The 25,290-nt window shown below is 38.3% G+C and overlaps 1 protein-coding gene across 1 annotated transcript in view; it reads left to right on the top strand.

Annotated features, from left to right (window-relative positions):
* Nucleotides 1-25,290, top strand: part of COL28A1 (collagen type XXVIII alpha 1 chain) — a 158,470-nt gene that overhangs the window by 66,120 nt on the left and 67,060 nt on the right. The window contains exons 19-25 of the mRNA XM_004767821.3: nt 7,940-8,011; nt 8,744-8,812; nt 11,527-11,598; nt 14,681-14,749; nt 15,396-15,464; nt 21,868-21,936; nt 22,120-22,188. Coding sequence (XP_004767878.1) covers nt 7,940-8,011; nt 8,744-8,812; nt 11,527-11,598; nt 14,681-14,749; nt 15,396-15,464; nt 21,868-21,936; nt 22,120-22,188 — 489 coding nt within the window. The remainder of the gene's footprint in view (nt 1-7,939; nt 8,012-8,743; nt 8,813-11,526; nt 11,599-14,680; nt 14,750-15,395; nt 15,465-21,867; nt 21,937-22,119; nt 22,189-25,290) is intronic.

Genomic DNA, 25,290 nt, shown 5'->3' with positions numbered 1-25,290 from the left:
TTCTTTTGATGTTTTTATAATTTTCCCATGTATGTTTTTATCCATAAGCTACATATGGCCTTTGTGTGTTAAAGTTCTTAAACTTTACATAATGCATCACTCTGCCTTATATTTATTTTCAGCCTCATGTCTTGTTTTCATATACCTTTTTTAAAAAGATTTTATTTAAAAAAAATTTTTTTTTTAGATTTTATTTATTTATTTGACAGATAGAGATCACAAGTAGGCAGAGAGGCAGGCAGAGAGAGAGGAGGAAGCAGGCTCCCTGCTGAGCAAAGAGCCCAATGCAGGGCTCGATCCTAGGATCCTGGGATCATAACCTGAGCTGAAGGCAGAGGCTTTAACCCACTGAGCCACCCAGGCACCCCAAAATGATTTTATTTATTTATTTGAGAGAGGGAGAGAGAGTATGAGAGGAGAGAGGGTCAGAGGGAGAAGCAAACTCCCCACTGAGCAGGGAGCCTGATGGGGGACTCCATCCTGCAACTCAAGGATCATGACCTGAGCTGAAGGGAGTTGCTTAACCAACTGAGCTACAGGCACCCTTCATACACCTTTATTTCATTCATTTTCATTGCTCTATGGTAGTCTATTGTATAAAAATCTCATTTAAAATTTATCCATTTTCCTATTGATGGACGTTTAAATTGCTTCCCATTTTTTGCGTTTGCCAACAATGTTGCCATAAACATTCTATGAGTTTCCTTTTGTGTAAGTCAGACTACAAGTTTCTCTCACAAGCTGGTGATAGATGCTACAAGTAGAATTGAAAGATCATAGGGTATGGGCAATTTTCCAATTTTGATACCATGAAAATCCTGTCCAAAGTGGACAATGTGTAAAATGGTTCTGCCCATTCATCCTCCTTCTAACAGTATGTGAAAATGTTCCTTTCTCTACTTTCTTGCCAATATGAAGCATGTAAAATACATCTCATTATTTTAATTTCTATTCCCTGGTAACTGAACAGTTTTTGGACGCTTAATGGACTTTCAGCTTTTCTCTTTCGCAAATTCCTGTAAATATTCATTCTTTTTTTAGGTTTGGTCTTCCTTTCTTATTAAAGTTCTTTCTATATCTGGGTATTAATCCTTTGTTACTTGCAGATATCTCCCGGGCTATGGCTTGTCTTTTTTACTTAGGGTACCTTTTACTATACAAAAGTTGTCAGTTCTGATGTATTTCTATCCCATTATGGTCTGAGCTTTTAAAATATTATTTAGACATTTGTTGGCTCCAAAGTCATAAAGATACTCATATATTTTCTTCTTAAAATTTGGGGTTTTTGCTTTTTAATGTTTAGGTCTTTAGTCCACTTACTGTTTCTTTTTTGCATTTGGTATAACATAGTGACCTTTTTTTACCCAGATGGACAACCAGATGTCCCTGTGCAGGTTACTGAATAGTCCATCCTTGCTGCACTGTTGTACATCAAGCTTCTCTATGTGTGAGGATCCATGCCTGAGCTCTGTTTTTGGCTCCATTTTCTATTTATGTCTTTCAGTGCTATGATTTCTTTGTCTTGATTATGATAGATTTGTAATAAGTTTTATCATCAATAGGGAAAAATACTCTCAACTTCTTTCCTGGTTACTCTTGACTCTAACATACTGCTCTTAGGATTGACTTGTCAAATCTGATGGAATATCCCATTGGGATATACTCTTGGGATTGCATTGAATCTTTAGATTAAATATTGAGTCTTTCAAACCACAGCATAAAACTAATTTTTCAGGAAAATATTTGTCATTTTATCCACAAAGATCTTCTAGTTTTTCAGTTAAAAAGGTACACTGGAGAAATTTTTTGCCATTTTTTGCTTCTTTTTCTACATCTTTTAATTAACTATTGCAGGTCTGTTAGGGGAAGTATTTTGTTCATGGTGGGGTTTTGATTTGTTTTGGTATATTGATTTTTGTATTCAGGTAGCTGATAATATCTCTTATTATTTATAATTGTTTGTAAAGTCTATCTTTTTTATTCCCTGTGTACATAGACATATTGTGTGAAAATAAAAAACTGTTTTCTTTTTAGTTTTTTCTTATTTTTTTTTAAATTTTACAGTGCTATGATCTCCAGTGCAATGCTTAAAAGAAATGACTTCAAAGGAAGTGCTTCTGAAATTTCACTTTAAAAAAAATATATATTTTATTTATTTATTTGAGAGAGTGAGAGAGAGAGAGCACATTCAGAGAGGAGGGGAAGGGGACAAGTAGATTCTCTGCTGAGCAGGGAGCCTGAAGCAGTGCTCGATCCCAGGACCCCAAGATCATGACCTGAGCTAAAGGCAGATGCTTAACCAAATGAGCCACCCAGGTGCTCCTAAAATTTCACTTTTAAGTATAACATTTGCTGTAGGTTTTTGCTAGACAACCTCTATTAGGTTAAGATAATTACCTACTGCTTCAATTGGACCAAAAGTTTCTTATTACTTATAAATGAGTATTGGATCTTATCCGATTCTGCATTCACTAAGATAATTGTTTTATGTTTCCCTTTTAACTTGTTCATAATGGCATACTAACATTTCCAAAATTTTTAGTTGTTGAACCTTCCTGGCATTCTTGAGATGAACCCAACTGGTCATGATATATAACTTTTTTATGATAGCAACTTAATCGACTAATCTTTTATTCAGGACTTTTGTTTCCATTTTAAATAATTTTATTTATTATGTGGTTGACATACAGTACAAGCACATGGTTAAAGTGTACGCTTTGATAAAACATATATGTGTATATATGTTCTTGAAACCATCACCAAAACCAAATAATTAAAGTATCCATCATCTCCCCCGCAGCAAATTATTGTATGTCCCTTTGTAATACCATCCTTCCATTTCTCCCTAACTTCTACTGATCTGCTTTGCAATCTCTGGTAACTATTGGTCTGCTTTATGTCATTATAGATTCATTTGTATTTCCTAGAATTTTAGGCAAGAGGAATAACATGCCAAATAATCTTTTCTTTTTTTTTTTTTTGTCTTCTCTTTTACTCAGAAAAATTACTTTGTGGCCCATGTTTAACATTTAGGATAGCTTTTTTGTTATTGTTCTTTTTATTGCTGAATAGTATTGCACTGTAGGAACATTTGTTCATCCATTCCTATGTTGAGGGAAATTTGATTGTTTCCAGCTTTGGGATATTATAAAGCTATTTTGAACAATTATGTACATGTCTTTGTATGGACATAGGTTTTCAGTTTTGGGGGTAAGTGCCTAGAAGTGAAATGGCTGGGTCATATGGTAGGTATCTATTTAGCTTTTCAAGAAATTGTCAAATTCGTTTCCAAAACACTCTTTATTTTGTCTGTATTTTCATTGGGTATGGAATTCTGGGTTGATGGCTGTTTTTGTTCTGTTTTTTCTCTTTCTTTTGTTTTTCCTGTTTCTTTTACTATGTTTGAAATGTTGTTCCACTTTCTTCTCGTGTGCATTGTTTCTGATGAGAAATCCATTAGAATCTGCACATTCATTTCCCTACTTGTTTATGTCTGGCTACCTTTGAGATTTTCTCTGTATCACTAGTTTTACACCATGTGATTATAATGTACCTTTACTTTTGTTTCCTTCATACTTCTTGTGCTCAGGATTCATTGATTTTCTTCGATCTGTGGGTTATTGATTTCATCAAATTTGGAAATATTAGGCCATTGTTTCTTGAAATATTTCCCACTCTCTGCCTTCCCCCAGACAATGCCATGTTATTTAAATTTGGCTGCTTCACTGATATTCTGCTCATTCTTTTTTGGTCTCTTTTCTCTCTGTTTCATTTTAAATTTTTTTTATTGCTGTATTTTTTCAGTTCATTAATCTGCTATGATGTCTAATTTTCTTTTAATTTCATCCAGGGTATGGTTTATCTCATACTTTGCAATTTTCAACTCTAGAAGTTCAATTCGTATCTTTCTATAACTTCATGTCTCTATTTAATATATCTCAACTTTCCTCTGGTTTCTTGAACATATGGAACATATGAATGCAGTACAATAACATTTAGGGTTCTTTTCTACTCTTCTATCACCTATAATTTTCTTGGTAATTTTTTTTCCAGTTTCATTGAATTGCTGATAATTTTTGGCAAGATGCCAAATTTGTGGATTTTTACCTTTTGGGGGGTTAAACATTTTTATATTGCTACATATAACTTTGTATTTCTTTACATGTCCTTGTTCCTGGATTTTTTTAAGTCACTTGAAAACAGTTTGCACCTCTTGGTCTTGCTTTTAATTTTCCTTAGATAAGAGCATTCGGTCTTGGGTTAATTTTTCTTGACTACTGAAGCAAGACATTTCTTAGAACTCTAATCTATGCCCTCAGAATTGTGAGATTTCCTTTCTTGTCACTGGAAGTGGGTGCTATTTCTGGCCTGTTGCTAGTGGGTTGTTTTCTGGGTATTGGATAGTTTCTTTGCACTGTGCTGAACAGTATTTACTTGACTACATGAGGGGGATACTCATCAGAGCGTCACCGGTCTCTCTGTGTACCTTCTTCATATTAGGTAATCTAGTCCGTGAATTTTTGATACCTGGCTTATCTAGATTCCTACCTTTGTCTCCTTAAACTGGAGAGATTTCTGAACTTTCCCTGGGTTCTCTCTTCCTGCACCATGGCCGGGAAACTCTACCCAGTCAGTAAATTAGGGAAATTACAGTATTTACCTGATTTGTTTCCCTGACCCCAGGTATTATTATCCTTCATTACTTGGTATCTAGTGTCTTGAAAGATATTGTTTCATGTATTTTGTTTGGTTTTTAGGTGTGTCAGGGAAGAAATTGAATCTGGTCCCCATTCCTCCACTTGACGAGAAACTTACATGATATTTACATTCATGGGTAGTCTGATCTACAATTTAGTTTCCTTGTCCTACTATTGTATGACTTTAATTGAACTTTTGTTAACCTCATGAAATAAATTGGGTAGACTTCCCTCTTTTACTGTTTTTTGGAACTATTTGTATGATAGGGAATACCTGTTCTTCAAAGAATAAAGAATTTGTAAGGCATGCCTGTGGAACCAGCAGAGCCTGTGATCTTGGAAGGAGAGGAAATTAGAGACTTTCGATTGCTGATTCAATTTTTCAATGCTTCTGGTTTATTTAGCTTGCCCATTTCTCCTTATGTCATTTAAGTAATTCACATTTTTCTTAAAAGTTATTTATTAACGTTCTCCAATTGAAATTGTCACAGAAATTTTCTATGATTTTAAAAAATCTTTACTATGTATATGCTTATATTTCCCTTTAATTCTTAATAGCATTTATCTGGGACTTTTCTTTTTTAGTGTTTGTAATTCCTGTTAGAGGTTTATTTATTAGTTTTTTAAAGATACTACTCTTTAATTTTGTTACTTTTCTTATTTTCAGTTTTCAGATTTATTACTTTCTGCTCTCATCTTCACCATATCCTTCTACTTATTTTTAGGTTTACTGTTCTTTTTATTTTCACTAGTTTCTCTCTCTCTCTCTCTCTCTCTTTTTTTTTTTTTTTTTGCTCTTAATAAATACAGTAAGGATACTCTGGCACTGTTAGAAAGTAGCACATGTCATCTCCAAACACTTTACAGGGCATATTCTTAAATACAAATGAACTTGAAATCAAGTAGCATGACTGAGTATCAGATTTGACATTGCACTTCTATGTTAGTTTCTTGGGGTTGTTGTAACAAAGAATCACAAACTGTGGTGCAACACAGCAGAAATTCGTCATGTCACAATTCCAGAGGAAGTGGAGAATCAAAGTGTTTGCAGAGTCATGCTTTCTCTAAAACCTGTAGGGAAGAATCTTTCCTTGCCTCTCCCTAGCTTCTGGTGCTAGCTCCCCATGCTTGGCATTCTGTGGCTTGTAGCTACTCTTCTGCTGTCACATGGAGTCCCCCACTCCATGTGTCTGCCTTTACATGGCTTTTGCTTCTTCTTCTTCTTTTGTAACAAATGCATTTTTTTTTTTTTTAGATTTATTTATTCAACGGAGAGAGAAAGCACAAGTATGGGGAGCAGCAGGCAGAGGGAAAGGGAAAAGGAGAAGCAGACTCCCTCCTGTGGGGTTTGATCCCAGGACTCTGGGATCATGATCTGCACTGATGGCAGATACTTAACTAACTGAGCCACCCAGGTGCCCCAATGTTTGCTTCTTCTTCTTCTTTTTAAAAGATTTTATTTATTTACTTGACAGATAGAGAGATCACAAGTAGGCAGAGCAGCAGGCAGAGAGAGAGGGGGAAGCAGGCTCGCCGCTGAGCAGAGAGCCCAATGTGGGGCTCCATCCCAGGACCCTGAGATCATGACCTGAGATGAAGGCAGAAGCTTAACCCACTTAGCCACCCAAATGCTCCTGTTTGCTTCTTTTTATTTTTATAAGGACAGCAGTCATGTTGAATTAGAGCCTACTCTCATCATCTCATCTTGGTTATGTCTACAAAGACCCTATTTCCAAATGAGGTCACATTCACAGGTACCAGTGGTTAGAACTTCAACATCCCATTTTTGAGTTTTCAGTTCAACCCGAAAGAACATAATCCAAAACTGAGATCCAAAGAGATTAAGTAACTTGCCCAAGGTCAAAGAGTTTAACTACTACTGGCTACTACTCAGATTTCTCCACTAATAGACTGGTCCAAATACTGTAAGATACACTCCATTGGCAAGTACCTCAAAATGGTGGTGCATAAGTATGAATTTAAATCACAATAAATATGACACTTACAGATAAATATGAATTTCTAGGAAATAAAATCTTTGCTTAGGCAGCAACCTCTTCAACCTCAGCCGCAGCAACTTCTTCCTAGGAACATTTCCAAAGGCAAGGGAAGCAAGGGCAAAAATGAACTATTGGGATTTCATCAAGATCAAAAGCTTTTGCACAGCAAAGGAAACAGTTAACAAAACCAAAAGACAATTGGCAGAATGGGAGAAGATATTTGCAAACAACATATCAGATAAAGGGCTAGTATCCAAAATCTATAAAGGACTTCTCAAACTCAACACCCAAAGAACAAATAATCCAATCAAGAAATGGGCAGAGGACATGAACAGACATTTCTGCAAAGAAGACATCCAGATGGCCAACAGACACATGAAAAAGTGCTCCATATCACTCGGCATCAGGGAAATACAAATCAAAACCACAATGAGATATCACCTCACACCAGTCAGAATGGCTAAAATCAACAAGTCAGAAAATGACAGATGCTGGCGAGGATGCGGAGAAAGGGGAACCCTCCTACACTGTTGGTGGGAGTGCAAGCTGGTGCAACCACTCTGGAAAACAGCATGGAGGTGACTCAGAAAGTTGAAAATAGAGCTACTCTATGACCCAGCAATTGCACTACTGGGTATTTACCCTAAAGATACAAATGTAGTGATCTGAAGGGGCACGTGAACCTGAATGTTTATAGCTGCAATGTCCACAATAGCCAAACTATGGAAAGAACCTAGATGCCCATCAACAGATGAATGGATAAAGAAGATGTGGAGATACACACACACACACACTGGAATACTATGCAGCCATCAAAAGAAGTGAAATTTTGCCATTCTCGATGACGTGGGTGTAACTAGAGGGTATCATGCTTAGCGAAATAAGTCAAGCGGAGAAAGACAACTATCATATGATCTCCCTGATATGAGGAAGTGGAGATGCAACGTGGGGGGTTTGGGGGTAGGAAAAGAATAAATGAAATAAGATGGTATCGGGAGGGAGACAAACCATCAGGGAGTCTTAATGTCACAAAACAAACTGAGGGTTGCTGGGGGGAGGGGGATCAGGAGAGGGTGGTGGGGTTATGGACATTGGGGAGGGTATGTGCTATGGTGAGTGCTGTGAAGTGTGTAAACCTGGTGATTCACAGACCTGTACCCCTGGGGATAAAAATACATTATATGTTTATAAAATTTTTTTAAAAAAATTAAATTAAAAAGAAAATCTTTGCTTATCCACCAGGGGGAGCCAGGCTCCATAGGGCTCCCAGGACAACCAGGAGTACCCGGAGAGGATGGAGCCGCAGGGAAGAAGGTAACACTTGTTTTTCATGTTACTGGAGTGAAAACGGTGGAGCCTCCCTGATAACTTGGTCCCACAGGATTTCAAATTAGACCATCCAGGACAAACTTAGTCATTTTAAGCCAACATCTCACAACTCTTAAGTTTCCTTTTTTACTTATTTTAGAGAGAAAAAGCACCAGTTTAATGGCTGAATAGTGTCTCGTGCTCTCTACTTTCTCTCTGGCATTTCAGCCACGGCATTCTCCAGTGACCTAGTCCCTTTGTGATTCCTAGAAAGCACTTTAATTAAAGTCTTGAGAAAAACACTTTTTGCCCTCCAAAAAGAAAGTCTGTAAATCCATTCAGGAAGTAATTATAATGATTTTTTGAAGTATTACGAGTTGACATTTGAAATACTCATTTTTCAAGATAAGTAGAGAAAAACAGCAGATGGAAAGGCTGAAGGTCTTTCTCATTTTTTTTTTTTAAACCAAACCATCAAATGAGAATTATGAGCCAAAGGAAAGTGAGCTTATCCTTTGAAAATTGGCTGAGAAATTGGACTTTTTCCTATTTCAGCTGTTCTGGGCTCAACTAGAGTTTGATATGAATTTATTAAAGTTGGTTAACTCCAAAATTAATTTTAAGACATTATTCTGGAGGGGCTCAGCAGAGAATCCACTGGCCGTAAAAGGAGACAAGGTGGGCTTGTACAAACTGTCCATGGAGAGTTCACTCACACATCAGTGTCATTTCCTTTAGGGAGAAGCAGGTCTTCCAGGAATGAGAGGCCCAGAAGGACCACCTGGAAAAGGACAGCCTGGCCCCAAGGTATGGAACTGACAAGGTGTTGGGGAAAGCAGACTGCTCAAGAGACAGTTTAAGAGAAATTTGATTGCTATTCCTGCTATGTCTAATATGTTTACTTTTGGCTTAAAATTATGGCTCCAACTTGTGCATTTTCAGAAGACAGCAAGTATGTATTATTCATTTTTATTTTCCTAAGATCTATCATAAAATCTATCATAAGACCCGGCAACTAGGAAGAGTTCAACACAGGTTTTCTCAATAAATGATCAGACTGACATTTTAAAACACATAGAAAAGAAGCCTTGAAATATATCCTTGAGACTTGAAAGTCCATACATTTTCTTCAAATATTTATAGTATCTCACACAGTAATAAGAAATATCACCTTTTGAAGGGAGGTTTCATTTTCACGACTTGGGTATTTACCCTAAAGATACAAATGTAGTGATCTGAAGTCATCGTAGAAATGCTGGTTGAATAAGATCTTTATAAAGATGAGACTGTCCAAATTCATTAATAGATCACTAGTGACATAACCTACGGCTTCTAAGATACCAGATGTTCCTGCAGTTTTCATGTACAGTCATCAGTGTCCATATAAAGATTCTGCAGAATTATATATGAGCAAAGTAAAAATAATATCTGCATACTTATTAGAGTTGTATTTATAATTGCATTAAAATGATCAGTGAAAGCTTAAGAAGTCTATGTCTTGTGCAAATATTGAGTCCTTAACCTTAAATGTGAGAATTTGACATTTAAATACGTTTGCGGAATTTCAAACCTTTTATTGATTTATCAGACTATGAGACCTCCCCCTCTCTTTTCTTTGTGAACGTGGACAGAGAATACCTTTTTTATGCCCACCAAAAATACTTTTAGAAATGTGTGTCTATTAACATTCAGGAGAACTGATGTTTTCCACAATATACTTTTAGAAACCAGACCCCTTGGAGTTAATCATTGAAGCTGGAAGAATGAATGATGTCTCTGGGAAAGAGAGCTGAGTCTTCAAACCCACATTGTACAGTAGTTGGAGAAAAAAATATTCAGAAGAGCATGAAGATAAGCAGAATAGTTACCATGTTAGGGAAGCGAAGGTGAGAGGGTTTCAAGAGGAAAGCACTCGGTGTTGTCAGATGCTACCGACAGAGCAAGGAGAATGTGCTGGAAAGAGAGGGCACTGGATGTGTAGCTCTGAGTGTGGCTGTGGAAAGTTATGGAGAAGAGTGATAGGAAGACACTATGTGGCCCAGATATGTTACAGTTCAGCACAGGCACTTTATTATCTTTAACTGGGTTCCCACTGTTGTCTTCTGGGTTATTTAGGTCAGTAAATTAAGTTTGGGAGTGAATGGAAGAAAATAACTAGTTTGTGGTTAGATTTTGCTTCTGCTGGCAGATGATAATGATATGATAAGTTAAGGGTACAATAACATGTGAGTGTTGTGTTTTTGTTTTTTTTTAATCACCCGTGTCACTGCTCTTTATTAGTTTGACCTTGGGGAGTTAATTACAATCTATAGGTAGGGGTTCACCTCTTCTTCTCGAGGGAGTGTCTGCTTTGCTGATGACCTTGGGAACATGTCAGAAATGTGAATTCTTGGAACTCAATGCAGACCTACTAAATCAGAAACTGTGGATGTGCGGCTCAGCGATCTGTGGGCTAACAAGCCCTCCACATGATTCTGAAGCATGCTTAAGTTTGAAAATAGTAGGATAGTCATTTATGTCATAAAGGTTTTAATGGCCTCATCAGCAAACCTCCAAATGTTATTCCTTCCTTGAGCCACATTTGGATATACTACCTTGCAGTTGAGCCCTGATTTAAGGATAGTTTTGTAATGCTGTGAGGGCTCTGCTGGAACGTAAGAAAATTCCTTCAGGGAAGTACTAGCTTACACAACCAGGCTGAGGAACAGCCAGGGGGCAGTTTTTAACTGAGCTCCAGGTTAATACCCATGCATCTTTCTACCAATAAAATTATCGATCTCATTTGGGAGACAGAGCTAGATTCCTTAGTGAGGAAGAAATGGAGCTGGATTTCAAAAATCTGGAGTTTTTTAGTGGTAACATTTAGTATAGCTAGCTCTTTCATGCTTCCCTTCCTTGTCGCCATCTTTACAATCTATAGATGTAAAATTAAAAAATTTTTTCTTATTCAAGTATAATTAATGCAGTGTCTTAATAATTTCGGGGATAAAATATAGCGATTCAACAATTTGACACATTGCTCAGTGCTCGAGATACATGTACTCTTCATGACTTCCACCGAGTTCAACCACCCTGCCACCCACCTCCCCTCTGGCAAATGCCCGTTTGTTCTCGCTCTTGGAAAATATCTCATTTTATGTCTTAAAACTCAAGCAGCATTAAAGCTGAAAAAGCACAGGTAGCTAGCTGTCTTTTCTGAAACCGTGAACGTCTCAGAAGTATGTGTTAATAAACCAATGCTGCAAAAGAACTGGGAATTCCAATTCAAGTCCTCAACAAGAGATACTGAACTTAGATTAAAAAAAAAAAAATCGAATCATATTCAATAAGTGGTAAAGACTGAACAATTCTGAAGTCATCCAGTCTGCTCAAGAACATTGACAAATCCTGTACAGCTGAGCTGGACTTGGGACACATGGCTTGGAAATCAGTGTGAGTTGAGAACATGATCCTGATAGGGTTGCTGTTAAGAGCAAGGAGGGCTTGTTCATACAACTGTATTTTTATCATTATTTTGTCAGGGTGATGAAGGAAAGAAAGGAAGCAAAGGAAATCCAGGACAGAGGGGATTTCCAGGGCCTGAAGGGCCAAAGGTATGTTTCTTATATTCTCATTTATGCTTTGGGGAGATTGTTATTGCATCTGGGTTTAATAGAACATTAGCTTCCCACCACAAATTGGACCAACCAGTTCCTTCTCAACAAATCCAAATGAAAAAAAGGCTTTAGAAAACATACTATTTTGGGCCAAACAGAATGGAATAAAGAGTCCATAAAATATGTGATCTTCACTGAAGCATTTATGATACATAGAGACCTTCTGTATGTCCATTCTTTCAAGTGACCACCAAATATTCAGAAGTTGGGGTAAAGTTAAGACTGTCGGAGGTACTGATTCTCTTCCATTTTGTTTTGTGAAATAACAACATGGTTCCAGACTGAGAGGCAAGGTGGGGGTGGTGATGAGCAGGGCTTCAGAATGCAGGAGAGTAGGCTTTTCCTGTTGTACCTGGAACCTTTTGGGACCAGCCACCTCAATAGAAAGCAGTAACAGTGTCTGTTTCCCAGGATGTCTGTAAAGACTGAAAGAGTTAATAAAGCACTGAGCACTGTTCCTGGCACATAGCAAGTGTTCAGTACATGAAGCTATTCAGAGAGGGAAAAAAAAATTATTACTGTGCAGTGAAAAGTAGGGGATCTATGACCCGACCAGGACCAGACGCTGAGGATGAAGTAAAGGAAATTGCAAGATAGGCAATCAGGTGTGTGTCCTGACTTAGCCAAAGAGAATATTGAGGTCATCTGGATGTGTCAGGAAACAGACATTGCAAACCTAAGAGAGTTCAGGCTTCTAGGAAGATGCTAATCGTAAGGAGACATGGAGTATGTTGAAGGACTATTAAAGAGACAAACAAATGTACAAAAACAGTACCGGCAAGAAAAGAGCAGGTAGAAAACAAATCACCCCCTGTCCACAAGCCATTAAGCTTCAGTGTCTGTCAGTATCACCTGGGAGTTTGTTACAAATCGGTATTTCTTGGCGCCATGCCCAGACAGTGGGATTTTAGAAAGTTGGTGGGTCCTAGAAATCTATGTTTCTTAAATAAGCGTCCTGTATGTTTCTTAAATAAGCGTCCCGTGCTACAGGTAATTCAAGGAGCACAAGATGAGAAATGCCATTATATAAGGAAAGTGTTATATCAGTATTAATAACAACAGTTATTCCTTATATCTTACTCTCTTCTTCAAATAGTATTTTCCTGTATTTTGAAATAAAGCTTTTTTGATGAAGAACTGCCATATTTTAAAGCAAGGACATAATAAAGGGTCTTTAAAAGAATTATATACTATCTATATATATTTTCATATTTTTAAAAAGTAATTGACTTTAAAAAAAGAAGAGTAGAATAGATGAAATCTAAAAGCATAATTTTGGTTAACCTGGTTTAATGAGAGTTTTAACAAGTAGATCTGTTATTCCTTTGCCATAGGATTGAATTGCGTGGTTATCTGTCACCAGAATCCTGGCTGTGTCATATGCCAGTGCCTTACAGATTTGGCACATACGTGTGTAGCAGGAGCTGAGCCCCGGTGGGCTGGGGTGCTCAGCCTGTGGGTCTTACTGGATAATCAACACAGTGGGAGGCCTCGGCTGTGAAGGTGACTGTGGTCCAGGGCAAGAGTCATTAGGGGAGAGTCTGATTGATGGAGTCCCTCTCAGAGGAAACAGGGGGCCAACTGAGTAGCTCCCACCACAAAGGTCAGTTCAGCCTCTAAAGCAAGGGGAAGGCACATTTCTTGGAAAGGCACAGATAATATTTCAGGCCTTGTGGTCAAAGAGCCAAATTGAAGGTATTATGTGGTCACTTAAATAACAATGATTTAAAAATCGGAAAATTGGGACACCTGGCTGGCTCAGTAGGTAAAGTATGTGACTCTGGATCTTGAGGTCATGAGTTGAAGCCTCACACTGGTGTGGAGCTTACTTAAAAAACAAAACAAAATATGAAAACCATTTTTAGCCCAAGGCTGTGTGAAACCTGGCAGAGGGCCATATTTAGTCTGAAGGTGGCACTTTGTCACACCTGTCCTACATCAGTAGTTTCCAAACTGATTGATAACAAATCCCTAACTAGTCAAAATAAATTTGACAACACTTCAATATAGGTTTATTCTTTAATTGTAGTTTTAACTCATAAACTATAATAATATGCCATGAAATTTACATAAATAGTTGAAAATTTAGAAGAGAAAAAATTTATAATGAAGCCCTAATATTTTCTTCTAGTATCCCAAATGGGTCATTTTGAACACCTGTGGTTGTGTGTACCCTTTTTTAATGACAATTGCTTTGGATAGTGTCTTGAAGTGAGATAATTGTACCTATATCAGAATTTCCAGAGAGGCCTCATAAAACTCATATTCCTGGGCCCAGCTCCTAGACCTATGGAATTAAAATCTCTGGGGCTGAGACCTGACCCTATATTTTATCAAATTCCTCTGATGATTTGAGGATCACTGGTCCAGAACCAGATGGGACAGAGATATTGTTTGAGTCTTTCTTGAGACTCAATACACACACACACACACACACACACACACACACGACATTTTTTAATTCAAAATTCCATCGTTTTTACCATAAACTCCCTAGTTCTAAAAAAGTGATATGAGCTAAGATACAATGGAAGACGGATATACCATGGGTTTTAAAATAAAATAACAAAGGAAAAGGTTAGAAGGAACTACAGGAAACATTATTTACTTACCAAGTATACCCAAGAACTTATGTTGAAGAAAACTGTTATAATTGAACAAACATTTCCCTCTGAGTTTCCTGACATGCAATACAAAAAGGAAGCACCATGAATTGCATAATTTTATTAACTAATAAAAGAATGCACAAGGGATAAAAATTTCCTAATATTGAGAAACTAATTGAGTGCATTTATTAAAGGCCCTGAAATGTTCATCATCAAAAACTTTAGCAGTGATTTAGCAAAAATGTTCAAATATTTTCACATTGGTCTGTGAAACAGGTCATAATATTTTAAAAGGCTGGAAATACATTTCTATGTTTTTCCTAATATAATTCTTTTTTTTTTTCCCTAATATAATTCTTATATATGGTTTCTTTGCTTGTAATGTAATGAGTATTTTGCTCTTTTCTTTTTAGGGTGAACCAGGAATTATGGGCCCTTTTGGGATGCCTGGAGCATCAATCCCTGGGCCACCTGGGCCAAAGGTATGCATTTTTGGGAGTGAGTGAGTGAATGAATGAATGATTGATTGAGTTATAACTTGGATCTTTGGCAGTTGGCGTGGGGAAAATTCATGATATCAGTAAACTAGAATTTTAGTTTTGGAAGAACCCCAAGATTTTATCTGGTTCAACGCTGACATTTCACAAGTAAGCAAACTAAAGGCTAGCAGGAAATTGAAGATTAGAAACAGGTTTCTTGCTCCTGGTCTTGAAGTTGTCTCTTCACCATGAACTACCTCTATCAAATTCTAGACCCTAATGCAGGTAAAAATTTATTGTGTTTATTCAGAAGAATCCAGTAGGATTAATAATCAGAGAGTCTGGCAGAAAAGAAAACCACTCAGATTTAAGAGCTTTCCTGGGTATTCCTATAGTCTAAATATTTGAGTCTAGATAGCCACTTATTTCAGTGGCCTTTCTATAAACAGTTGTCACAGTCCTCCCTGACAGGTTTTATTTGCTTGGTATTTGAAATCCCCCTCAAATATATTAGAGGAAGCTACTACCTCAAGATCTGAGACTGATAGATTAAGCCCTTTATAAATTGCCTCACTCTTTTGTGTTTTATGCTCTTATGGTTTCTCCCGCCATTTAAAGCCTGAAACTGAACATTATTTGAAATGTGCAGGGAGACAGAGGAGGCCCGGGGATGCCTGGATTTAAAGGAGAACCAGGAATTGCTGTTCGAGGACCAAAGGTAGGCTTTATTTGTGTTCTTTTTTCCCCTCTATAAGAGAGAAGGGAGGGGCACCTGGGTGGCTCGGTGGTTAGGGCGTCTGCCTTCGGCTCAGGTTATGATCTCAGGGTCCTGGGATCGAGCCCCAAATCGAGCCCCTGCTTCCCTCTTTCTCTCTGCCTGCCTCTCTGCCTACTTGTGATCTTTATCTGTCAAATAAATAAATAAAATCTTTTAAAAATATATAAAAAGAGAAAGAGAGAGAGAGAGAAGGGAAAGGGGAATTAATGCACAGAAAATTGATAGTTGAGACTTCTCTCCTCACTCCACAATGATGGACTCTAATGCAAAAGTACACTATATTTGTTTTTAAAAATCAAGCCATCAGATGATCCATTTCTCATGAATGTGGAGGGATGATAGCTCCTATAGTTAGAGTGTAGAGACTAAACATTTGTTTGAAAATGCTTCTTTTGTAATGTCTGTGAAATAAGAGATTATATGACCGGTAGCTTCCTTATTTACATATTAACGGCCTAGGGATCTCTTTTGTAAAACATTGTCCAAGAAGTTCATGTTTGGGAACTTTACTGAATTAAATTTCTCTGCTTTGTTTTCCATCTTTCAGAGTTGTTTTAAATGAAAATGCAAATAACCATAGGAGATGACAGTTTTAAGTAATCATATCTATTTTCCATGGCAACAAAGCACCATTTCCCTGCTTACCCAAAACTCAGCATGACAGCAGAATTTAACATTCCAAATGTCACAAACACCTCCCATCCCTGTTTATGAGAATGGGCTTCGGGGCTCCATATTCAGCACTGTATCAAATTAGTAGCATTTTTAAAAAATATTTTATTTATTTATTTGACAGACAGAGATCACAAGTAGGCAGAGAGGCAGGCAGAGAGAGAGAGAGGAGGAAGCAGGCTCCCCGCCGAACAGAAAGCCCGATGCGGGGCTCGATCCCAGAACTCTGGAACCATGACTTGAGCCGAAGGTAGAGGCCTTAACCCACTGAGCCACCCAGGCGCCCCAGTAGCATGTTTTTATGTGGCTTTGAAACTGGCTTTCGTTCTGTCAGATTGCCTCTTCTGGATAAAAAGGATCCATCCAGTACTAATAGCAGTGATTTTCAAAACTTCAGAAAAGAAAACTTAGAACCCTCTTTGAAATATAATGTGAAATCTCCTATATACTGTTATTAAGTTGGAGAGCTCCTTTTAAAGATGGAGGGAGGATCCTCACTTCCATTGTTCCTAATCACTTTTTAAAAATTTATTTATTTTTTAAATTTCTTTTCAGTGTTCCAGAATTCATTGTTTATCCACCACACCCAGTGTTCCAGGCAATCCGTGCCCTCCGTAATACCCACCACCAGGCTCACCCAGCCTCCCACCTCCCAACCCTCCAAAACCGTCAGATTGTTTTTCAGAGTCCATAGTGTCTCACGGTTCATCTGCCCCTCCAATTTTCCCCAACTCACTTCTCTCCATCCTCCCATGTCCTCCATGTTATTCCTTATGCTCCACAAGAAAGTGAAACCATATGATACTTGACTTTCTCTGCTTGACTTATTCCTAATCACTTTAACAGTTATCCTTGCTAGAGTGACAGTTTACTGGGTTTACTGGGGACACAGAAGGTTCTGGGATGTGGGATTTTCAAGCTAAAACAGAGCTAGTCCTGGACAAACTAGAACAAGATGGTCATCCCACTCACCTGACTCCGAGGCACATGGCAACCCAAGCTATGTAGGAGGCAAGGAGAAAATTCCAAATTTCCTCATGCGAAAACTATAGCTATGGCCTTGATAAGAATGTTTGGATGGCAATTTTCATATAGTTTGATAACTTCCTGAATCTGCATATTCCTACTTCCATGATTTAAAGCTACTTCTCTCTACTTATACTTTTCTTTATAATAAAAGTAAAATCCAGTTAAATGTGCGGCCCAGATTTATAAAGATCCCCACCCTGTTTTTTACTGGCGATGTATTTAATTGATGTGTTCCAACTCCTTACTCCACAATTTTTCTAATCCCTTGGCCTCTAACGATACTCCTTCTGTCATTCTTCCCTAATGCACTACTTTTTTAAAAAAAATTTTCAATTTATTTATTTTCAGAAAAACAGTATTCATTATTTTTTCACCACACCCAGTGCTCCATGCAATCCGTGCCCTCTATAATACCCACCACGTGGTACTCCAACCTCCCACCCCCCCCCACCACTTCAAACCCCTCAGATTGTTTTTCAGAGTCCATAGTCTCTCGTGATTCACCTCCCCTTCCAATTTACCCCAACTCCCTTCTCCTCTCTAACACCCCTTGTCCTCCATGATATTTGTTATGCTCCACAAATAAGTGAAACCATATGATAATTGACTCTCTCTGCTTGATTTATTTCACTCAGCATAATCTCTTCCAGTCCCGTCCATGTTGCTACAAAAGTTGGGTATTCATCCTTTCTGACGGAGGCATAATACTCCATAGTGTATATGGACCACATCTTCCTTATCCATTCGTCCGTTGAAGGGCATCTTGGTTCTTTCCATAGTTTGGCGACCGTGGCCATTGCTTCTATAAACATTGGGGTACAGATGGCCTTTCTTTTCGCGACATCTGTATCCTTGGGGTAAATACCCAGGAGTACAATTGCAGGGTCATAGGGAAGCTCTATTTTTAATTTCTTGAGGAATCTCCACACTGTTCTCCAAAGAGGCTGCACCAACTTGCATTCCCACCAACAGTGTAAGAGGGTTCCCCTTTCTCCACCTCCTCTCCAACGCATGTTGTTTCCTGTTTTGTTAATTTTGGCCATTCTAACTGGTGTGAGGTGATATCTCAATGTGGTTTTAATTTGAATCTCCCTGAGGGCTAGTGATGATGAACATTTTTTCATGTGTCTGATAGCCATTTGTATGTCTTGATTGGAGAAGTGTCTGTTCATATCTTCTGCCCATTTTTTGATATGTTTGCCTGTTTCGTGTGGGTTGAGTTTGAGGAGTTCATTATAGATCCTGGATATCAACCTTTTGTCTCTACTGTCATTCCTAATGCACTACTTTTTAAGCCTTTCAAAGGTTAAATGTCTGATGGAAGTCTTGGCACATAATTCAGTTTTGCATATGACTTCAGGGAGCTCCCAGGCCCTCCCCTAAAGTCTGTTATGAAACACCAGATTAAGATTTCCACCTTAATTTCTGCTGAATAAGAGAGATGTTTCAAATCACTCTGCAGGACATTTTCTTGAATCCAGTGCATCAAGGCCAAGTGACAAAAATTCTCCCTATAAAAATATTATGAGGAGTCCAAATAAAAATCTGACACAAATTTAAAATCTGACACAGAATAAAAATCTGAGACAGAGCAGTGCCCCTCTCCCTGCCCCCGATATTTCCTATGAACTTGAGAAGTAACAAGCTAACTAAAATTTTTACAGAACGCAGGACACAGATCTCTAGGGAAAAAAAATGTGTAGTTGTAAACTATAAATATTTTAACATTTTTTTCCTCCCAATATGGGTGCTAGCGGATAAACAGTAGCAGCTGCTGATAATCTGTTATAGTCCTGAAATTTAGGAATAAAAACTGAAAATGAATTTTGATTCTGGTTTTCTTTTCCTTCCAGCTTAACCAGGGAGCAGTTCCTGCTTTGTTTGGTTGGGGCCTGTTCCTTGTGTGAGCGTGGAAAGAAAGGGGCATCTTATTTGGGGACATGTCCATGTGGAATGTTTAGGGTTTAATCTGAAATATGGTTGGACTAGCACAATAAATCCTTCTGAGATGTGATTGGTTAGTTTGCTGTGGCTAAGGATACACCAAGATTCACCGCTCCCAAAGAACTTTTTTTGTTCTCCATCACTTAACTGGAAGGGATCATCCTGTGTTTTTGTTGATGATAAACAGTCCATTAAGTTTTTATAAGGGGTCTCTTGTTTCCTAAAGATCATTCTTAAGAAGGTTTATCATGTAAAACCAGTCTCAGATTTAATAGGAAAAAAGCAGCTATTGTATTCCTGGTTTTCTAAATAAACTTAACTTTTTTATTGCTTAAGGAGTATGCAAGTTTCCTCACCACCTCCCCCTGCTTCTGGCAGGCATTCATTCCTAGAAGTAGAGCTAGGAACAACTTTGGGGAGTTGGGTTTGGGGCTACATTTGGCTTGGAATACTGGCAGTTGATCAGAATGTGAGCTCCTTGCATATAAGGAAAGTGTGGAGAATTCTGCTACTTTTTCTAAAACACAGGTCTGCCAATGATCAGTTTCTTCCCAACCATAAATATTTAGAAATAAGAACAGCCTTAAATCAAAATAATTTATATATGTTGACAAGGGCCATTAGAAGAAGAGTTATCACAGTAACAGAACCAAATGTGATACAGAAAGAATTACGTGTTTTATATATAGCAAAATAGATTTATATTTTCTAAGCCTGAGAGTCTTCTTCATTTTTTTTTCTTCCTCTCTCCCTTTTACTTTAGTCAGAAATTTCTTTGATCTGTGGGGCACCTGGGTGGCTTGGTCAGTTAAGTGACTGAGCCTTGGTTTTTGCTCAAGTCATGATCTCAGGGTCAGGAGATGGAGCCCCAAGTTGGGCTCTGAGCTCCGCAGGGAGTCTGATTGAGGTTCTCCCTCCCTTCCTCTCTAACCCTCCCCACTTTGCCTGCAATTGCACTCTCAAAAAAAAAAAAAAAAAAAAAAAGCCTTTGATTTCCATCTGAAGGAGAGTTACACATCTCAGAAAATTCTGTTATTCAAAAGGCAGTGATGAGGGAGTAGGAGCAGGGGGTGCAAGGCGCGAGCAGGGGCTGGCGGCTTGCACCCCCTCTCCACCCACTCCCCTTGGTAATATGTGTGACATTCCTCAGGTACCCCTGACTGCCCTAAAAGAAGAACAAATGGTTATCTTGCAGAGATCACAGTCCCGCAAGGCAGGAGTCTCTCTTGGTTTACAAATGTCCTTGAGATTTACAACAAAGAAGTTACCTTATCAATAGCCCAATTTCCAAAGACACATAACTCAGTTCCTCAAGCCTAATGTCACCCTCCCCTCCATAAAAAAACCGAAGGAGGTGGAAGTAGAAAGAAAAGTAAATAAAGTTAAATTTCTTCTAAACCTAAATCTCACTAACAAGGACGCTTGATAGCAGGAATGTAACATTCCACCAGGAGACTCCCAATTGTCTTTATGCTAATGCCTCATTAGAGGGAAAGTGGCCTTGGCTTGATAGTAACCAGGCCTTCAACATCCTGATCGTCTTCTTTACCCCAATAGCCCTTCTGAACACCCCTTTGTCCTCACCTACCAAACTCCTGTGTATATAACCAGCCACTCCTCACAGGCCCTGGGTCCTGTCCACGAGCTTTAATAAACCACCATTTTGCACCAAAGATGTCTCAAGAATTCTTTCTTGGTCATCGGCTCCGGACCTCAGCCCACTGAACCTCACCTAGGTTCTAGAACTTCATCAGCAGTGATCACACTTCCCAATCCTCTGTATAGGATACCAGTTATAGCTACTATAGTTTTTGTTGCTAAAGGTTACCATGTAAAGCAATATTTAGGACTTCTTTCTAGGTCTCAAGATATGAATCATAAACTGTGTGTCCTATCTATTTATAACTTTTTTAAAATCTTTTTTAAATTTTCATATGGGCTTATTTATTCCCTGTGTGATTCAGGCCCCATTGGAGAGGAAATTAGGTGTAACATTAACAATAGGTAGTGTATAATTATCTTATTTGACATTCAAAATTTTACACTTGAGATTTTGCTATGTATTCTTTCCTTCTCTTCTTCTCACACTATATGTATTAAAATTTCTTATTTAATACTTGTCTACAATTTATGATATGAAAAAAATGTAATTTTATTTTATTTATTTTTTATTTTTTTTAAAGATTTTATTTATTTATTTGACAGACAGAGATCACAAGCAGGCAGAGAGGCAGGCAGAGAGAGAGAGGAGGAAGCAGGCTCCCTGCCAAGCAGAGAGCTCAATGCAGGGCTTGATCCCAGGATCCTGGGCTCATGACCTGAGCCGAAGGCAGAGGCTTTAACACACTGGGCCACCTAGACACCCCAGAAAAAAATGTAATTTTAAAAATTAAAATATCACTGATCAGTCATTTTTTTAATTCCTATGAATATGTTTCCTATAGAGGATTTTGTAAGGTTCACATAGATTCCCTGTATTCATTCCACGCTTCCCACCAAACACAAGTAGGTAAGACTTATGAAGAGATACTTAAAACAAGTTGTCATATGTGGCAGACTTCCCTTCTAAAATTTTTAAAATCATTCCTTTGCACTTATCAAGTGCATGTTTGCCATAGAGGGTTGGTATTGTGCTTAAGTTTTGCCAGATGTTTCATCATTTAGTCTTGTGATGTCACCCAGTGTTGAATTTACGCAGGGAGCCCAAGGACCTCGAGGACCAGTGGGTGCTCCAGGACTCAAAGGGGATGGCTATCCTGGTGTGGCTGTAAGTGTGGACGTCACTGCAATTTCCTTCATCCCCCCCCTTTTTTCTTTTCTTTTCTTTTCTTTTTTTTTCTTTTCCTTCCTTCCTTCCTTCCTTCCTTCCTTCCTTCCTTCCTTCCTTCCTTCTTGATAAATACTGCGCATGACAAGGATGTTCACCCTCTCCCTTATTATATCATCTTAGGGACCTCGGGGACTACCAGGACCCCCTGGGCCCATGGGCTTACGTGGAGTGGGAGACACCGGAGCAAAGGTAAGATTTTAAAGTAGGCAGCATAGTAGCTTCTAAGAAGATGTTTTGTAGGTAAGTGAATTTGTCATGGTGAAATCTTTTTATCAGACATAATAGAGGAGCAGTGGCATCTAAAGAATTGATAGTTATTTATCTTCACCTATGGACTTCCGGGGGAATTTACACAAATTTGAACATGGATTAATTTAGTGGATTTTCTCCTTCTTCTCTGGTAGCAACTCTCAGATTCCTTTGATGCTTTGTTTTCTGTACCAAGGCAGAGTTAAGTCCAGAGCCCTCCTTCTTCTTTAGACATCTCTTCCCTGATCTCATCCAGCCCCACGGTTTTAACCACTACTCTCATGCTGATGCCTTTCAGATTTCTGTCTTTCCCCCTAAGCTCTGGTTGTACACATCTAGTTTCTTACCATATAACTTCTCTTGGATTTCTCAAAGACATCTCTAACCTAAGACCCAAAATTTAATTTAATTTTGATTTTCACCTCATAAGCCTATAAATGGCACCACCCATCTCATTCATGCCCAAGCCAGGAGACTTGAGTCATCTTTGCCCCTTCCTTTTCCTCTCTCTCCATGTCTAGTCTTTTGGTAAATGTTGTCAGTTCTCTTTTCAAAATACATTTTGATTCTAGCTGCTTTTCTTCTTCTGCTTCACTTGTCTGGGCCGTTAAAATAACCCCTCCATGGGCCTTCCCTCTTCTACCTCGGCCCTTCTGTTACCTGCCAGGCAGAGCTGTCTTGAATCAGATCAGAATACTTTCCTTCTCAAAAAACACTCTGATGGATTCTCTCTGCACTTAAAACAAGATCCTACTGCTTCCTATGACCTATGTATCCCTTCACGACCTGATTATAGTCCCTACCCCCTTCTCCTTTTTGCCGTCTGTGGGCTACGCTGGCCCACCCTATTTCAGTTCATTCTTGCTTCTGGGTCTTGGCTCTGTCAAGATGGTTCATTCTTACGGCCACAGCTCAAATCTTGCCTAACCTGAGCCTGATCACCTAAACAAAGGACAATTGTCTCTCCCTTCACTCATCACTCTCACATGCCCCTGTGGATGTCCTCCACAGCAAAACCACTTTTTCAAACCATCTTGCTCATTTACTGCTCTGTGGGTCCCACCAGAGTGTAGTTTTCCTGAAGGTAGGCTCTTTGTCTTGATCACTGCCAAATTCCTGGCACCAGAAGTAGCTGTGCCACCCAGTAGGCGCTGTGTAACATGTTGAGTAAGTGGAAAGTGAATGAACGATTACTATTACCCTAAAGAGAAAACATGTCTGTAGAAACATATCTACTTAGTTTTTCCAGTGCTTCTGGGTCATTAGAAAGAGATGTTCTAATTGCTCAATGTCAGCTTCTTGTTTTGATTTTTTGGTCTCTGCCCCAGCCTGTGGGAGAGACATCACCTTGCCGATGCTTCTGTACAGTGAGGCAGGGGCCCTTTTGCCTTCTCCTTGGGACAGTGAAAGGCGGGAGACCCATGGCACTAAGTATTGTCTATAAAGGGCAGCTTGACTCCTCTGTCTCTGTTAGCGTAATCACGAGAGCCAAGGGAGAGGGTGTGTCTGAAAGTACTGTGTAAACTATATGTAAACTATACAGAGGAGCACACGTGAGATACTTTTATCAAGGTTCTGGCTTGGTCTGATTCAGAACTGAATCCAATCCTCTAACATATCTTGACAGTGTCAATAAACCATACTGAAGGTATGGAGAGAATGAAGCATACTTGGGTATGGTAGTATTCTTTTTTTTTCCTTAAAGCATAGTCATCTGTCAAATGTTAAAGTTTAAAAATTGGAAGACATTTCAATATGTAAACTTTGCTGTTTTCTGCTCTGAGTGGAGCATGGGTAAAAACTTTTGTTATTATATAAATTATTATGTAAATATTCCTTTAGTGAGGAAAGTAGAAACTTATTTAATTTATGGCATGAAATAAAATCTATTAAATAAATTAAATTAAATGTATTAAATGTATATTGGAATGTGTTTGTATTCTAATAGAAACATGATCATTTATACTTCCACTGAATAGGTTATTATATTTTAGATAATATACATAGTATATACCTATGATAATACCTATATAGATGTATATAGACAGTCAATATCTATATATTTAGGTAGGTATACATAGTATATACATATACATATAAATTATACTATTAAGTTACTGCTCTACATTTAGCAATGATTATAAAGGCAGGCAATTATACATAGAAAACATTTTTTTTTTAATTTGCTTCTTGTGAGTATTCTATTATGTCAGGTCATTTAACATACAAACTAAAACGTTTAGTAAATGATTCCATATACTGGTTTTCTCTGAAAGTCCCCTATATTCACTATCATGTACATTTTAGGCAGAGGGAAGTCAAGAAAAAGCTTGTTCCTTCAAAATTTTACATTGCCTGTTTTACTTTTTGAAACAACCAACATATTGCCATAGATGTGTATGGCCCACACGGAAGGCTGAGGGGAGGCAGCGTCAGACAGCTCATTCCTAGCTGAGGGGAGGAGAGAATATTGGCTAGGATCTGCCTCCCCCCTCCCCCAGCCCACTCTCAGCTGCCTTTCCTTTCTCTCTTTGACCTCATCCTGTGGCTGCTGAGAAAAAGTTTTATCCTGGAAATCATGCAAGCTGGTCTTAGAATTAAAGAACTTGGATCACAAACTTGGAAATAAAGGAAATCCTAAAAGCAAACACCAGCTTTTAAATAATTTTCAATATCATCTCTCGTCTTTGGTAGGGGCCTTAAAGTCTTTATGTCATCTTTTTCTCTGAAGAAAACTTTTGGAAACACACACACACACACACACAGAGAAAGAGAGAGAGAAGTAAAGAAAGAGAGATATTTAGAAAAGTTTAATTCCACCTAACTTTGTTCTTCTGGTTTAGTAAGGTGGAGGTGAGACCCTCAAAGTACCTAAAGGTGTCAATGGTAGTGAAAGCAGTGGTCTCAAATGTATGCAAAATTCACCTCCTTTCATTCTGACTTAAAATACCAGAGAAATTGTAAGTATGTGGGAGTGTGTCTGTGTGTATGTATAATTGTATAGAGATACATATCAGATATGTTTTTCATTTAAACTCCGTG

Source organism: Mustela putorius, unplaced genomic scaffold, assembly GCF_011764305.1.
Source record: "Mustela putorius furo isolate JIRA1106 unplaced genomic scaffold, ASM1176430v1.1 tig00003845_pilon_pilon_pilon, whole genome shotgun sequence".
In the NCBI taxonomy this organism is placed as follows: Eukaryota; Metazoa; Chordata; class Mammalia; order Carnivora; family Mustelidae; genus Mustela; species Mustela putorius.
The sequence above is the reverse complement of the archived record's forward strand: the minus strand, read 5'-3'. Positions and strand labels throughout refer to the sequence as shown.